The 15712-nt window shown below is 37.8% G+C and overlaps 3 protein-coding genes across 11 annotated transcripts; 1 reads left to right on the top strand and 2 right to left on the bottom strand.

Annotated features, from left to right (window-relative positions):
• Window positions 1–937: 937 nt before the first annotated feature.
• Window positions 938–6717, top strand: LOC133882869 (B-box zinc finger protein 19). Of its 9 annotated transcripts, none has more exons than XM_062322097.1 (6): window positions 938–1363; window positions 2536–2632; window positions 2737–2852; window positions 2937–3179; window positions 3317–3405; window positions 5462–5670. In XM_062322097.1, the coding sequence occupies exons 1-5, from the start codon at window positions 1271–1273 to the stop codon at window positions 3398–3400; spliced, it is 633 nt and encodes a 210-aa protein (XP_062178081.1). In that variant the 5' UTR covers window positions 938–1270; the 3' UTR covers window positions 3401–3405; window positions 5462–5670. The 9 variants fall into 9 exon arrangements, with proteins under 9 accessions (XP_062178081.1, XP_062178082.1, XP_062178080.1 ...); XM_062322098.1 differs by lacking the exon at window positions 5462–5670 and adding an exon at window positions 3756–4048; XM_062322095.1 differs by lacking the exon at window positions 5462–5670 and adding an exon at window positions 5763–6717 and having other exon boundaries at window positions 942–1363; window positions 3311–3405.
• On the bottom strand, window positions 6318–9184 carry LOC133882868 (fructose-bisphosphate aldolase 1, chloroplastic). Its single transcript, XM_062322089.1, has 6 exons — window positions 8897–9184; window positions 8493–8762; window positions 7561–7670; window positions 7388–7478; window positions 6888–7157; window positions 6318–6773 (listed from the first exon to the last, which is right to left on the bottom strand). The coding sequence occupies exons 1-6, from the start codon at window positions 9071–9073 to the stop codon at window positions 6495–6497; spliced, it is 1197 nt and encodes a 398-aa protein (XP_062178073.1). The 5' UTR covers window positions 9074–9184; the 3' UTR covers window positions 6318–6494.
• Window positions 9185–10811: 1627 nt separating this feature from the next.
• LOC133882115 (uncharacterized) lies at window positions 10812–14233 on the bottom strand. The gene is made up of 2 exons (XM_062321218.1): window positions 14074–14233; window positions 10812–11716 (listed from the first exon to the last, which is right to left on the bottom strand). The coding sequence occupies exon 2, from the start codon at window positions 11712–11714 to the stop codon at window positions 10992–10994; it is 723 nt and encodes a 240-aa protein (XP_062177202.1). The 5' UTR covers window positions 11715–11716; window positions 14074–14233; the 3' UTR covers window positions 10812–10991.
• Between the last annotated feature and the right edge of the window lie 1479 nt (window positions 14234–15712).

The following is a 15712-nucleotide window of genomic DNA, read 5'->3' as shown; positions in this document are numbered from 1 at the left end:
CCCTTTCAAAAATAAATCTAAAGGAACGACCTTTGGCAGGGGACCGGGGGTTGGAACTTGGACGGGTCACAGGAAGTCCTTGATGACCGGAAGTCTTGAATCTCGGTTCCGAAACATTAGAAAACAGGAAAACATCGTCAATGACAAGTAAACTGCCGCATCAGTCGACAGTCATCACCTGACCTGGAACCCACCTAACGTTTATCATGTGTACATATTGATTTGGATTGAATGCAAAGTGACTGAAATTTACATGATTCACACAAATGTAGTTATGCAACACAAAATTTTGTACTGATCATCAAGACCGTAAGAGATAATTTTACGTCTTTTTTTACAACACACCCATTTTTGCAGTTCATTTTTTGTTGTTGTCAGACTCGTCACAAGAGATAGTCAGAAGTCACCAGTGACACCATCAGTGTTTACCAAAAGTTATTGAAACCATCGGCCATTATCGTCACCGTCACCGTCATTGCTGCGGTCGTTGATTTTCCGTAAAAGCCAGACATCGAAACAAACGAAGCCTTACTTTAGACATACATAATTCAAGACATAGATTTGGATCAAATGCAATTCGCTATTTAAATTGCAGTGTCCCCCCCTGGGTGTCTTTGATAAAGTGTCTTATTGTGAGTTTTTTGGTTTAATAGTAAAAAGAAGCGATTGATAAGATATAAATATGAAATAATATTCAATTTTTTTTGTGAGAAAAAAGTAAATAAAATTATTCGGTAATAATTTTGAAAAGAAATTAATTAATTAATTTTTTTTTTCAACAGAAGTGAAAATAAAGAGAAAATTAGTTGCCAAATGAAATGGTGGCAGAATTCGGACAACAAATTGCACCTGATGACAATTTGGGTGACAAAAGTGGGTGAATGAAGAAGTCTTAATAAACAACCTAAACGAAGTACATAAGCAGAGTGAGTTTTAGGCAGGTGTCGAGCTCTTAGAGCGAGTACTTACAATCTATACACAAACTATTAACGCACGATCTGTCTCCACTATAATTGCTGCTTCCTGGATCCTTACCGTTTGAAGTGGAACATCCCATTTACTTAATTAGTTCATTTACTCTTCCAATGCAAGAACAGTCTCTCTTTTCGTCTGATTGTTGTTCCTTTTCTATCTCTGTCTGATTGATTATGAGTTCTTGATTTTGACCAGTTTTTGTCGGTCAAGAAACAAAAACAAAGTAAAAGAGAAAGGATGGCATTGAAGCTTAGAGAGGAGGAATGACAAGGAACAGAGTTATAGGTCACAGAAAATGCGAACTCTTTGCGATGTGTGCGAGAAAGCCGCTGCCATCCTCTTCTGCGCAGCCGACGAGGCCGCTCTTTGCCGTGCCTGCGATGAAAAGGTAGTTTTTATTTTTTATTTCAATTTTAATCTTTCAAACATTGACTTCAAGAATCGCTTTGATTAGGAATTTTTAGCATGCATGTAATTCGACTTAGTTGCTTTGTGATTGGAAATTTGGAGCCTTACATGTTTTTTGATGAGTTGGGTAATGAAAAATGGAGTCTTTGGGTTTTTTGGGAGGTGGGTTAGGATTAATGCTAGAAATTGCCTCGTGTCCATAAACTAAAAAGATGATGTGACTTTTAAAATTCATTTGATTTGTGATAAATTACTATTGAATTTTACCGAATAATAATTTTCAAATACATCATTTTTTGAGGGAAACAAAGGACACAAGGGACTTCTCGATTTACTTGTGGGTTAGTGCTAATTTTGCATTTGGAGGTGTGGATGAGCTGTAAGTTGCTTGCCATTTGTTTAAAAGAACTGTTGAGGATCAAATTCTATGGCGTTCTTATGTTGTTCTCCTTCTTACTGTAATTCATCTGGTTTCAATGCAATTGTAGAAATTTAATGTTCTAATTGCCCATCCCAAATAGTATATTGTTCTTGGTCTATCTCTGGCTTGAATTCTTCTTCTTTTTTTCATGTTGGTGTAATAATTATCTTTGTTAAACATAACCATGAGACCAGATGAATTCCACTGTTATCTGGTTGCTGATGAGTGATGGGTGTTGCTGAGTGTCTTGAGATAATTTTTCCCACTCAACGTACTCTTCTTGGCTATGGTTAGTGATTGGCATGCTATCGCTTGAAAACTTCCAATGCTTGCATATTTAAGTAGAGAGAATTGTTAACTTAAACAATTGGCATGAATGATGAATTTTGAACTTTGATCTAAAAATGGGCACTGAGATTTCAGTGGCGGCTTTGGATAAGGCACTTTTTCATTGAAATTGAGTGGATTCTTTAAAGCGTGACAAACTGCAGTCAACTAATTAAAAGCCTGTAGCAGGTATATGAGGGTACCTTCTCTATGGCTATTGTCTTTTAGATCATATGTCGATAAATTAAAATTCTTTAAGTCATGTTGCCATTTACATGGACTGGAGTTGTGTTGATGAGAGAGTGGTCATGCTTATGTAAATTCCAATTTTGTCTGCTCTCACTGGCCTTTAAATCAAATAATGATATTAGCATTACATAGTTTTCGTTATTCTGGACTTGTAGGTACATCTGTGTAACAAGCTTGCTAGTAGACATGTAAGGGTTGGGCTTGCTGACCCCTCTGCTGTCCCACACTGTGACATATGTGAAAACGCACCAGGTATGCTATTTTTTAGGTTTTACATTTTTAATTTACGAGAATTTGCACTTTGAACTTTTGTACGAGGCTTTGAAATATGTTTCTTTCCGGGAACATGTGTATAGCTTTCTTTTACTGTGAGATAGACGGCAGTTCCCTTTGTCTACAATGCGATATGATTGTACATGTTGGTGGTAAAAGAACCCATGGGAGATATCTCCTACTCAGGCAGAGAGTTGAGGTTTGTGTCTCTGTACAAGCAAGTACTGGTTCAGGTTTGTGCTTTCTATAGGCCACCTGAATAGTTGCCTTTTATTCCTTCTAGTTTCCAGGGGATAAACCCAGCCGTTTGGAGCAACTAGGGTTGCAACCGTTTGATCCAAATGAAACAAGAAAGGAGCAGAGTCAGCCACTTAGGCTCACGACGAGAGAGAATCAGCAGAATCACAGGGTCTCTCCTATTCCAGTGCTGGACAACAACATTGATGGTGATGGCAAGATGGAAAACCAAATGATTGATCTCAATACCAGGCCCCAACGGGTACATGGACAAGCTTCAACGAACCAGGTATTTGTTTGCTCAATGTCTGCCTTTATCTTAGTCCTTTAATTCTGTAGTTTTTTACCTTAATTACCAGAACTTTTTGATGCTATAATTATTTGAACTTAATGAATATTTTACCTGCTGTCATATTCTAGGAACAGGGTATGGATGTTCCAAATGGCACTGATCATGAATCTGAAAGCGTCGTTCCTGTGGGATCCTTCGAAAGAGAGCCTAAAAAGTGATCTAGGTACATTCTATATTTCACACCGGGGTGGTTCATGTTACTCTCTCTCTCTCTCTCTCTCTCTCTCTTGTCCTGTGAATTAGGAAAATAATTTTGTTGGTATTGACATTACAGAAGCAGTTGAAGAGTTGCATGTATTGTATATTTTCTCTTGATATGGGGCCTCCTTTATGGTTAGGAGATGAATTGTTAAGACTCCAAAACATTTCATAATGTTTTCCAATGTGTTATAAATGGTATCATACTTACAATTGAAGGTTGACTAACTGACATTTGATTTCAAGATTTTCTATAAATCTCTGTCTACCTTAGTGAGTAAAGTAAGTTAACTTCTTGATTGCGTGGAATTTTAGGACTGTAAAGTGGGCATATATGCAAAGTGGGGTTATTTAAGCTACCAGACTTTGTCTTATACAAGGAGCTTGATGAATCAGCCGATGAAAGCAATAAAGTAAATTGAGGATGGTAGCCTTTTCTCCACACACACATTCAGTATACCAGCTGGCTTATGTTTGCTTTTGACTAACTATGATTGACTATCTGAAAAATGATAGAACTGAATGTTCTGTTTAGGTACAACACTCTTTGTACTGGATGTTTCGTTTTGACTCAAAAGGATGCATGAATTTAAAATTGACAATTGTGACATTGTTGTTGCATGAACATAAAAAAGGGAAAAAGGTTGTCATACTGTCGTAGCTTACTTTTGATGTGCTTGTAGCTTACATGAGAAACTGTACAGGTGGAACCATATTCATTATTTTTCTTTGGCCCAAGGAAAACAAGCCTTGAACTGTATTCAAGTCTTTTGGTTCCAGAATTTCGTAATTTTCATTTTTTTTTTTTTTTTTTTAAAGATTGGCTGGATGAAAAGGGCACTTGAGTAGATAGTCTATATATAGTATCTACGCCTGAGCAGAGATTTTTTTTTTAATAAGTAATTGCAATTTATTAAAATCGCAAAAGGCGCAATCCAAGTACATATGGAGTATACAAAAGATACACCTAATTAGAAGAAGAAAAAAGATTAATAAAAACATGAATGCTAGTTGAACATAGATGGTCTCCTAGACTTTCCCTTTTAAGTTTGGTGTCACATTAAATATCTCTTTCTGGGACTAGTATTTTTCTTGGATGGGTAATTTGTTGATCTTTGGATCCATAGTTGTAGTGAGCTGTGATGTTCTACTTGCCTTCCCCTTTCTTGGAAGGTTTGGTTCCAGTGAAGAGGGTGAGTTGGTTTTCAGTGATGCAATGACAATGATTGGTACCAAGAAAAATAATGTGTACTGGATTAGTGATTTCTGTAGGGGAGATGCAGAGGCAGTAATTAGGTGAAGTACTTACCTCTATCTGTGCTATAAAATGATTTTTGAAAATAGGGAGAGAAACACTTCCTTAATTTGTCCAATAATGAGATTATGATGGATGCTGATCATGAGTCCTTTTGGTAATTTATCAATGATTGTAACGATAAAACATAATACGTTCTCCCAGCATTATTATCTTGTTGGAATTTATCCCACATTGGTTGTGGAAGGGGCTGGGTGATCATTTTATATAAATGTGACTATGTGAGGGAAAACCTCTCCTCATGAGCTAGCTTTAGGGGTTGAGACAAGCACAAGACCACCCAAAACTGGTATTAGAGCCCAAGTTGCAACAAGTCTCAACCCAATCTGTGGAAGGGGTCGATGTCAGCCAATCCAGGCCCGATGTGTGAGGGGGGAGATTGTTGGGATTTAGCCCACATCGGTTGTAGAAAGGGCTGGGTGGTTATTTTATAAATGTGAGAGAAAGCCTCACCTCATAAGCTAGCTTTTGGGGTTGAGAGGCTCAAGACCACCCAACACTCTCATATTCACAGGGGCACTATTTTTGGCTTGGTTTAAGATTTGAGATTCTAAAATTGTTTAAGAATGCAATCAAGAAGCGATTGAGATTCTTAAAAGTTCTAGACACTTTTTATATACCCTGGGATTATGTTATTCTTCCTTGAAGAGCCTCTTCTGTCTGGATACTTAAGAATCCTTTGGTTGCTTATACTTTGTGGCTGCAGGTGTTTCTGGAAATGTTTCTTAGGCATCTTTCCTGTTGACCCAACTAATGGCATGCAACAACCTTCTTTATACAGTTCTTCCATTTTCTCTGGGTTATGTTTTGTCTGTTACATTCCTTGTGCAGAAGTACAACAGATGAAGATTTAACTGAAAACAAATAGCAATATTTTGCTTAAAAAAAATAATGATAAAAACAGAGTTAATACAATCTCTTCAATTACTTGCAATTCAATTTCAATATAGTTATCGAGATTGCTGCTCTGTTTAATCAGGTGGCATATGCCTTCAATTTCAATATAGTTTTGAAGTCGGCAAGTATATGGGAGGAATGGCATTCTTTTTCAAACGACAACAACTAATTTTGGAGAAGCCATTACGTTCCAATCAACAGATTGAGTTTGTATACTTCTATGCTATGGATGGAGGAATTACCTCTTCTTGGATGATCATATTATTGTATCACCCTTCCCGTGCCATGCTGTAAAACAATACCGGTCTCTGTGTTGTTCCATCTAGCAGATCATAAATAGAATACCATGGGAAACATTCGACAAAGTTTAAGGAAACAAGAATACTGAAATTGATTGTTCTAACTCGTCAGTGAATTCAGATACCCTGAAATTTCAATTCCAGAGAATTTAAGCAGGAATGAGAGAGGGGTTGTGGGTTCCGGGATGTCCGACCAGGTTCTCGGAGACTGGGAGCTAAACAGTTATGCTGAACTAATCAATAGATTGTTTAAAATTTATGCATGGTGATTCTGATGAGAATTCCGATCAAAGTTTAGATATCAAGCAGACTACTAACTTAAAGAAGTTTTAGGATATGATGATGCATATATAAGCAGACACTACCTAATCTCATCATCAAGAAGTTTATTAAGTGGCTAAAGAGTACATGTAATGGAACAAAAAGTCTGCACGCTATAGAGCATAACACAATCCAGGGAAATTAGTATTCATTCCCCCATCACCATTGTCTTCTTCTTCGTCAACTTCTTAACCATCTTCTATTAGCTTTGGCACAAGCAGCTTAGTAAACGTATCCCTTGACAAACATGCCTTTCTTGGCCTCTTCTGACTCTCCCTCACCAGTGTACTTTCCAAGCTGGGCAAGAGAGTTGGCCTTAGCGCGGATAAGCAGTGCGTCCTGAGCAGCCTTGACGTTCTCGGGCCTGCCTCCCCATGTCTTAAGGGTGGTGTTCTGGAGGGCTCTGGCGTAGGAGAAAGACACGTGCCACGGGTTCGGAGATTGGTTCATGGCATTCAAATTTAAGGTTGCTTCAACCTCAGATTGGCCACCAGACAAAAACTGCTCATTACGAACAAAATCACAATTAGTACATGAATTACCATTACATCTTGTATGGCAGGCATATAAGAGTCTACTAAATAACATTACTCAAACTGAAACTATGACACTTGCCATGATTCCAGGGACAGCGGGGGGGATTCTTCTGTGGAGGAGCTTGAGTGTGTAGTCAGCAACCTGCTGAGGGGTGGCCCTTTCCTTGCATTCAGCTCCAGGAGTAACCATGCTAGGCTTGAGGAGGATACCCTCAAACAGGACATTGTTCTCGGCAAGGTAGAAGAAAACCTCAGACCACACCTTCAGGGCTACTTCAAAAGTCCTGTCAATGCCGTGCTCACCATCAAGCAAGATTTCTGGCTCCACAATTGGGACCAACCCATTGTCCTACAAGATCAACAGAATTCATTAGCATGTTAAAAGTACTTCCATTGCTTTTAGATACAAAGTTTGCCTTTGGTTTTGCTCCATGGTAACCAAAAGCATTTGTCAAAGAATAACTATTGAGCAGACTCCAGTTGCATGACAGTCATAGAATAGTCTATTAAATAACAGTTGTATAACAATCGTACAGCAGTTTAACAAAATATACAAATCTTTACAAGTAGTAATCTTACTTGAGAAATGGAAGCGTAACGGGCAAGACCCCAGGCTGCTTCCTTCACTGCGAGGGCAGATGGGCCATTGGGAATGCTCACAACGGTACGCCTGGTTGATCAAACAAGTATGTGTTACATTTCATTGCAATGAGTGATATAATATATGTGAAAATGAGGTTTCAGATTCATACCATTTGGCGAAACGAGCTCCCTGCTGGTAGTAAGCAGCTGAGCGAGAAGCAAGGCCATCAAGACCTTGGCACCATGACTCATTGTTGGAACCGGCCAGGGGCACCAAACCCTGTTGTTCTCATTGTTTAAACCACATATATTAGTTTTATTATTCTTGGAAACAAAATATTATACATACATGCATTTATATGCACAAGTGCAAAGAGACACCAGAACGTCATTAAAGGCTTGTTTGGTCATTGAAAATGCTCCTAGTATATCCATTTCATTTATGGTGAGAAGGGAGAGAGAGAGAGAGAGAGAATCCACGTGAAAATGCATCTGGTTGGTTGAAAATGACATGGTTTTCTTGATAGCCAAGATAGATATGAGGCCAAAAGGCACAGCATATTTATACACATAAATCAACGTTTTGAACGAGAATTCTTTGTTATTAGGTTGTTTGAATTCAACCATCCTAAGTGAGAGGGCTGTGTCCTCTACCAACCCCGGACAGCATAGTATTCGGGAGCCAAAAGGTACAACATATTTATACACACATAAATAAAAGTTCTCGAACGAAAATTCATAACTATTAAGTTGCTCCAATTCGACTACCCTAAGTGAGGGGGCTATGTGGTCTACCACCCCTAAGAGAAGGCACAAGATGTGAATGCTCTTTAAGTTGTCTGAATTCGACCACCCTAAGAGAGGATATCCACCAGTCCCGCGGAGCCTAGGATGCGGGACCCACATGCATGGAGCAAGTGGGTCCCACATCCCTCTCTCTTAAACTACTTAATTAAATTTATGTGATATTTTGGACAGCCTATTAATTAACAGAGATCTCAATCCAATGTTTTTACTTTCTATTTAATTTTAAATTTATATTTAATTTTCAGGATATATACAAAGTGGCTAAAAATGTGAGGTGGAGTTTGCAGTGGCTTACCTTGTCGACTTTGATACCGGGTACAATCTTTTGCTCAACGAGAATGTCCACTATCTTCTTACCATCAACGGTGGATTGGTAGAGGGTTTCCTCAAAGAGGATTGCACCGGAGACGAATTGGCCCAGGCCAGGAGCTGTCACAAGGAGGGTACGGTATGCTTGGCGGTTAGCTTCAGTGTTCTCTAGCCCAATAGAAGCCAGACGCTTCCCACATGTAGCGTTAGACTCGTCCATGGCCAAAATCCCACGCCCTGGTGATGCTACAATTTTCTACACCCGACAAAAGACACATTATTAGCTAAGTTTTTGGACATGTCGTTTGATAGCTGTTTCAATGTACAAGTTCCTAATGAAACTAAAAAGTTTAGTTCTAGTTATGGTGATGAAGGATACTGCAGACGTACCGCGGTCTTGACAAGCTCATCAGCATAGGAACCGGCCCGGATAGTGAGGGCGGAAGGGGCGGTAGGGTGGCACCGAACGACCGAGACCGAGGGTTGGCGGAGGGTCTGGCCCTTCACCCACTCGGACTTGTCAAGGACAAGAGATGACTTGAGGAGAGATGCCGATGCGGATGCCATTGCTTGCCTGCTGCCTAGTACCTGCTGCAGATAGCTAGCTGCCTAACAATATGCAAGCACTATAATCTTATCTCCTCTAGCAAGCTCTCTTTGAGCCTCTTTACCACACAAGCAACCCCTAGTTGTATTTATAATTGTACATGTATTATCAAAGATGTCCCATTTGAGGCTGTTGTGTGCCAACCTATGACGGCTCGCCATGTGGATGATAACTTGCTGACTTGTCATGCTGCATACGTGGTTGAAATGGATGGTTTTTTTCTCACCTCGAAAAAACATGAAATGTAGTCAAGGAAAAAACCATGATATTTTTTTCCTTGTGTTAAGAGGTGTAGACAAATATATCATATTCACCATAAGCAGAATCCCCAATTAGAGTTGTTAGCAAGAATCCTCTGGAAAGTAAGTGTGAGGCTGTGATTTCTCTTGCTTTGTATTTTAGCTTCTTACTGACTAATGGCCATGGTTTGATTATTTGAATTTGTGGGTGTGTGATCTTCCTGTCAACGGTCGATAGCATGCCAGGTCAGCTACTTCACGTGATCAGTACTCATGATTTTCCATGCCACGTACACCTCTGTTTATGCATATCATTGGATGGGTCCATTAAAATTCCCCACACCAATTTGCGTATGCATGGTGGATGTAGAATGCCAATGTTATGTGGTTAAGGTCCCCCATTCTGATTTGCACACAGGAGGACCCAACTTCTAGTTTTATGTTTGGTATCTAATTAATAAGCCAAAAAGTTTTAGAGCGGATGAAATGTAAAAGGTTAAGCCCTTAAATCTACTATCCATGTATACCCTCCAAATTGGACAACACCATGATCATAACAATTTACTATGCTTTCGTGCCGACTTTCACGATGACCCACTCTATAACAGCTTTCACTCTAGATGTGATAACCCTTTTCACTTTTGTGACGACATCACTCAAGCACTAATAGTCCTTCCAAGATTCAAACATATGACACAGTGTCCACTTTAGTACCAATGTTATTTACCTAATCAATACGCCAACAACTCTAGAGCTTATGAAACGCGAAAAATTGGGCCCTTAAATCTATCTTATATTACACTGGCCCAATGTAAATCTAACGCTGATACCCCATATTGGACCTAGGATCATAACATTTTGCTACCACGAAGAATTCATCATCCCGTAGAATCCCAAGTCAGAACTCCAATGCCAGAAGCATTAAGTTTGCAGTTCCAGCATTAGCACAGACTTAAAGATTGTAAAGAACTGCTACATCTGGATATGGAAGGCCCTTTTCAATTTGTAAGGGAGCTTCCAAAGCTAGGTCAAATTTTGAAGTGCTGCACGAAGATTTACATAATGTAGCTAGAAGGATGATCTTCAAACATTCAGATAGAATAGAATGAGAGAAGTTTGAAGGGCATTTGAGTCGGAATACAGCTTCCCACCAAGTTGGTATTGTTACAATGGAAATAGAGAAGTGCTACTCTTATTTGTCATACTCATTTCAAATTAGCTGACATACTTATCAAAGTGGTTTTCCATGTCAGACACTACCGAAAAAAAAAAAAAAAAAAACACTTAAAACACGTCACATTAACTAGTATAATGTGTGTAATACATTCATGTAAAAAATAGCATTACTCATGGAGATATCAAAGCACCTTAAAGGTAGGACAGATTCAGGGTTCATATTTAACCATCTCCCAACATACACACGCAAAAAAGCCTCTCTTTTTTCCCATCAAAGCTCATTTTAATGAACTGTTTAAGCTGGATTTTATCTAAATTATGAATCTGTTAATTGTTTTTGAACACATGGTTGCTTCGATTTACAGGGAAATTCAAATTCCTCAATCAAACTCTTAACAGAACAACTCGAAACCAAATGTCAGCATCAGAGTGCGCAAAAAAAAACAGATGATTACACAATTCTTTACCTAAAATTTTGATTTAAAGAGAGATCTGCCATGCCAGCAATTAGATTAAAAAGAGGCTCTTCTTCCAAATCTTTCCACACCCCTGAATCGTTAGAAGTTGATGGTATCGATTCAAAAGAAATTTCTGCTAGGGCCTTGTTCAATTGTTTATCAAGTTCGTCTTCCTCAGCTGGAATGTCCAAATCCCAGACCCTGAAGATATCTCCAGTCGATGGCTCCATCTCATAAGCCGAAGAACCCAAATCAAGCTTTGATTCAATACCCTTACTCTCTTTCAGGCCTTCAGTGTAAGTCGGGAGAAATGGATTTCCCTCAAAAGCTAATGACTGCAAGGTATTATTCTTCAACTCGATTGGAAAATCATAACCATCTGTTTTTGCTTCTTCATTAATGAGAACAAGATCATTCTCGGTTCTTCCTTGGAACTGCACAGTTTCCGCCTCCTCATTAGAAGGAAGTATTTCAACATCAGTTCCTTCAGGAAAGCCATCACTTACAGAAGCAGAGGAGTCTAATGATTCGGGTTGGGAGCTGAGGATTTCTAGTAAGGCATCTTTTAGAGAATCCCAATTACCATTTGAATTTTCAGGATCTTTGACCAGGCAGGAGTCAACCCAAGCAATGTCTTCTGCAGAAAGCACTTCCATCTGCTTAGACTTCATTAAACTCAGAAGAAGCGAAGGAATAGAGCTTTCCATCTCGCAATCTTCTGCCTCCATGGCTGCAAATGTTTGGTGAACAATGTCAGAAGAGAAAAAGAAGAAAAAAAGAAAAAGAAAAGGTTATTGGTTGCAGAAGTTCATCCACCACATAAGAACTACTTTTGCAGAAGCATAATGTACGACGATGTCAGCATTCCACTAGGGACACACAATGGCGACATAAGCCCAACAAATAAGTATAGATTGGCTTACCATGCATGATGCATGAGGTCTTATCCTGTCAGTTACATTAAATAAGTACACTTCAAAAATGCTCATCTGTGTCTTCCATTTCAGATGCAAATACTAACCGTAATCTGTTTGACCTAGAAACCAATACAATTAAAAAGGATATAACCTACTTGCCACCAATTGCAGAGTGGCAATCTGAAAAACACAGGCGCCAACCATTTCTATCACATGTCAGGATATTGCCTGGCATGATATTTAAACCACCTTCAAGACGTTAACCAATACACCCATCAATTCAGATAATTCAAACTCCAAAAAAAAAAAAGGAAAAGAAAAACAATATGATAGGAATGGAACACCAATGCTGATAATGAGAAGCAAGACCAGCAAACATCAGCATAAGGATAATATAATTACCACAAAAGAACAGGATGGCTATGTACTCCTGATAGGAAGGCCAAATATGCAGTTGGGACAAATATGCAAGGTGTCATACTTGAGATTTCTATAATGAATCATTTTTAAAAAGAAATCTGACATGACACAGCATCAACGGCTCAACATAACTTCAAGATAGGAATTTTGGTTGGGGAAGTTACATTCTTAATTACATGAACAACTTTTTTTTTCTTTTTGATGAGATTCTTAAACTCATGGTCGTGATTCAAAAGGAAATTGTCCTCTCTACTATTTTCATTAATTTAGAAACAAAGCAACATATGATAAGGTGCCTAATGAATACCAGAATGGTAAAACAATGTAGATTTACTTCCTAAGACTTGCTATGTAACACCCCGGTTTCACATTGGGAAGATAAGAAGTAGCCCACATAAAGTAAGTAGTTTATAAGGATAGTCATGAGTGCTAAGTCCCACATTACCTAATTACTATGTGAAACTGAGCTTTATAGGAGATTCTAGAAAAGCTCCAAATTGACTAATCTTTTTGAAGTGATAGGGCAGATGTGGCTAACGCTTTTTCCTTAGTCGTTACAAATGGTATCAGAGCCATCTAGTAATGCCAGGTCATGTGGTACTGGTACTGTAACACCCTATTCCCACATTAGGAAGATGAGAAGGAGCCCACAAAGAGCGTATGGTTAATCAAGATATTCATTGAGTGTTAAGTCTCACATTACTTAATTACTAGGTGAAATTGAGTTTTATAAGGGATTCTATGAAAGCTCCAAATTGACTAGTCTTTCTGGGGTGAAAGTACAGATATGGATAACGCTTTTCCTTAGGTCGTTACATGCTACAAGCAGAACCAGCGAGGCTTATAAAGTAGAGAGAACGAGAATTCCAATGAAGAAACAAGGTAAATCAACATAACAACAATTTTCCCATCAAGAGCTAATGTCCCCCAACAATTCAAAATAACATTTTGCTACATCAAACATCATTTCATGGATTAAGAAGGTAGGTTAAATTACGGAAAAATAGACCAATTAAGGCTCCAAAGTTTTATGAATATTTTCACTTTAAAGCTCGAGGAAAAATTTTAACCTGCCATAAATCATCTTCAGGAAGCAGTATCTCTTTTCAGCTGATTTCTTTTCCTACTCTAAAATTACCTTGAAACATTTATTTTTCTATTGAAACAAACAGAGACCAAATTCCATCAAATTTGTAAATAAAACAAACAACACTCATGAAAAATAACTAACAGTATGATCCAAAAACGTACTCATACTAACACAAATCACTACAAATGAGTATCCTCAGATTCAATAGCGTTCACAAAATTCTAACCATTACTTTTAATAAAATAGTAGAGATTTTTCCATCTCAACCTACAACTCCGTGAGATACGACGAAAACAAAAATTTAAAATACAGAAGCAGTATAGGCTGATGTAGAAAAATCTGAACTATTTAATCAAAACTCGACCATCGAGTTAGAATCCTAACTCGATCTCAATGAGGCAAACAATCATTTCAAATAATGAAGAACCAAAATTCAGCAGGCAAAAAAAAAGGCTCAGGCAAGTTTTGGGAACATACAAACGGCTCTAGCGTTTGGTATACTGAAAATTACAGAATTGGGATTATAGAAGCCAATAAAGCAAGATTGAACCTGAACATTAAACTCTAAAACTGTACAAAATAATGTAATTAATTCGAGAGATAGAGAGAAACAGAGGAATTGATATTCGCAGAGAGGAAATTAGGGCATGAGAAGCGAACCTTGTTGAATCGGAAACCGTAGTTTTGCAGATAGGTAAGAGCAAACAAACAGCTAAGCGACTAAAGTACGAGGTTTCAGAGAGTTCAACAGTTTGTCAGTTGATTTTTCTTCCAACAGGCTAGGCATGCTCGATGCTGTATAGAGATCCTCAGTGCCGTCCAGATCCCTGGCAATTTTAAAAATTTGAAATTTTTTATAAAAACTTTATTTTTTACACCATAGCCCCAACAACTATCAATTTTGTTCACCCTTGACCTTCTACTCTACTACTATGTCATTCAACCAGCTTTTCTTTGTCAAGAAGCATGTAAAAATTAGATTATATACTACAATAGAAGATGTGTTTCTACTTTGATCACTTGGTATAAATTATTGAGAAAGAAATTACTAAAAATTTCACTACGGAAATGATAATAGAATAATTTTATTCCTTAAAAGATCGAGATCGAACATAATTTGAAGGAGATGCCAAGTTCTTCTATGGATATTTTTTTTTGTACATGTCTATAGCAAGTTAGAAAACTTTTGTATTTGAAATAGGAGTTATTTTTAAAGATGATTTTATAGACATGTAACTTTTGATACAATTATGACATATGACCTATGACCACCACATCGACTAGCATTGATCCCACAGTGGCCAAAGCACTGGCGGCCCAACATGCGGTAAGATTAATCAAGGAAATAGAGATCTTTGACATTATTCTTAAAGGTGATGCTAAGCAAGTTGCCAATTATATCAATTCAAAAGCTAGATCCTCAATAGATTTGGGAACGTCATAGAGGGTATCAAGTTAGGATTAAGTTATTTGCGGTCTTCTCTTGTTGTTTATGTGCGGAGAAAAGCAAACTCAGCAACTCATTGTATAGCACGAGCGGCTATCACTCATATCATAGATATCATATGATTAGAAAAAAATTTCACCAATATCTCTGACATTGTTCATAGGGAATCCCTCATTGTTGAATTATTGGGTCTCTTTCTATTATCAATAAGATTATAAATTGTTTCAAAAAAAAAATATAAGTACATATAAATAATATGAAATCAAATTTAAGACTTGTCTATTTTTATTTTACATAAACTTGCAAGCACACACACATGGAAAGACTATATTTCTAGGTATTTATTTATTTTATGTAGGTTTGGATCCTTACACAAAATATCATGTTTTCGCCCTAGAATATAAGGCGCATCTGTCTAAATAAGTTTTTGGCCGTCCACTAGCCTATTTGGGCGTGGCTCTATAAGGATTCTTTCATATTTGCTCTAGATCCATACTATTTAACATGCCCGATCCATTATGTTGATGTGACCGTATCCAATTAGCCCACCCACATTAACATTTGTTAAAAAAATGATTAGGGATTGTAACATTGGCCCGTGGGATGGAATTTGGATCCTCTCCATTTCTCTCAATTTAGTTATAAAGTAGGGATATAGTTGTCTTTTTACATTCCATAAAAATGTGAAAAGATAACTATGCCCCTCCTTTATAAGTAATGGAGAGAATCCTCTCTATTTCAAATGGAGAGGATCCTGTTCCAGTGGGACGAGGTATGTTAAATAATTGTTTCTTCTTTAAAATCAAGTTACTGGCCTGTGCTATGTTGCTACTATAATTTTTTTCTTTTTTT

The sequence above is a fragment of the Alnus glutinosa genome, chromosome 11 (genome assembly GCF_958979055.1).
Source record: "Alnus glutinosa chromosome 11, dhAlnGlut1.1, whole genome shotgun sequence".
Taxonomy (NCBI): Eukaryota; Viridiplantae; Streptophyta; class Magnoliopsida; order Fagales; family Betulaceae; genus Alnus; species Alnus glutinosa.
Note: the sequence above shows the minus strand (reverse complement) of the source record. Positions and strands in the feature narration are given on the sequence as shown.

Excerpts from the sequence above, each read along its gene's own strand:
- LOC133882869 (XM_062322095.1), top strand. The coding sequence starts at position 1,271 with ATGCGAACTCTTTGCGATGTGTGCGAGAAAGCCGCTGCCATCCTCTTC. Across the intron at positions 1,364-2,535 it reads GCCGTGCCTGCGATGAAAAG|GTACATCTGTGTAACAAGCT; the intron begins GTAGTTTTTATT and ends CTGGACTTGTAG. Across the intron at positions 2,633-2,736 it reads CATATGTGAAAACGCACCAG|CTTTCTTTTACTGTGAGATA; the intron begins GTATGCTATTTT and ends ACATGTGTATAG.
- LOC133882868 (XM_062322089.1), bottom strand. The coding sequence starts at position 9,073 with ATGGCATCCGCATCGGCATCTCTCCTCAAGTCATCTCTTGTCCTTGAC. Across the intron at positions 7,671-8,492 it reads CCGGTATCAAAGTCGACAAG|GGTTTGGTGCCCCTGGCCGG; the intron begins GTAAGCCACTGC and ends TGAGAACAACAG. Across the intron at positions 6,774-6,887 it reads CCGCTGTCCCTGGAATCATG|TTTTTGTCTGGTGGCCAATC; the intron begins GCAAGTGTCATA and ends CGTAATGAGCAG.
- LOC133882115 (XM_062321218.1), bottom strand. The coding sequence starts at position 11,714 with ATGGAGGCAGAAGATTGCGAGATGGAAAGCTCTATTCCTTCGCTTCTT.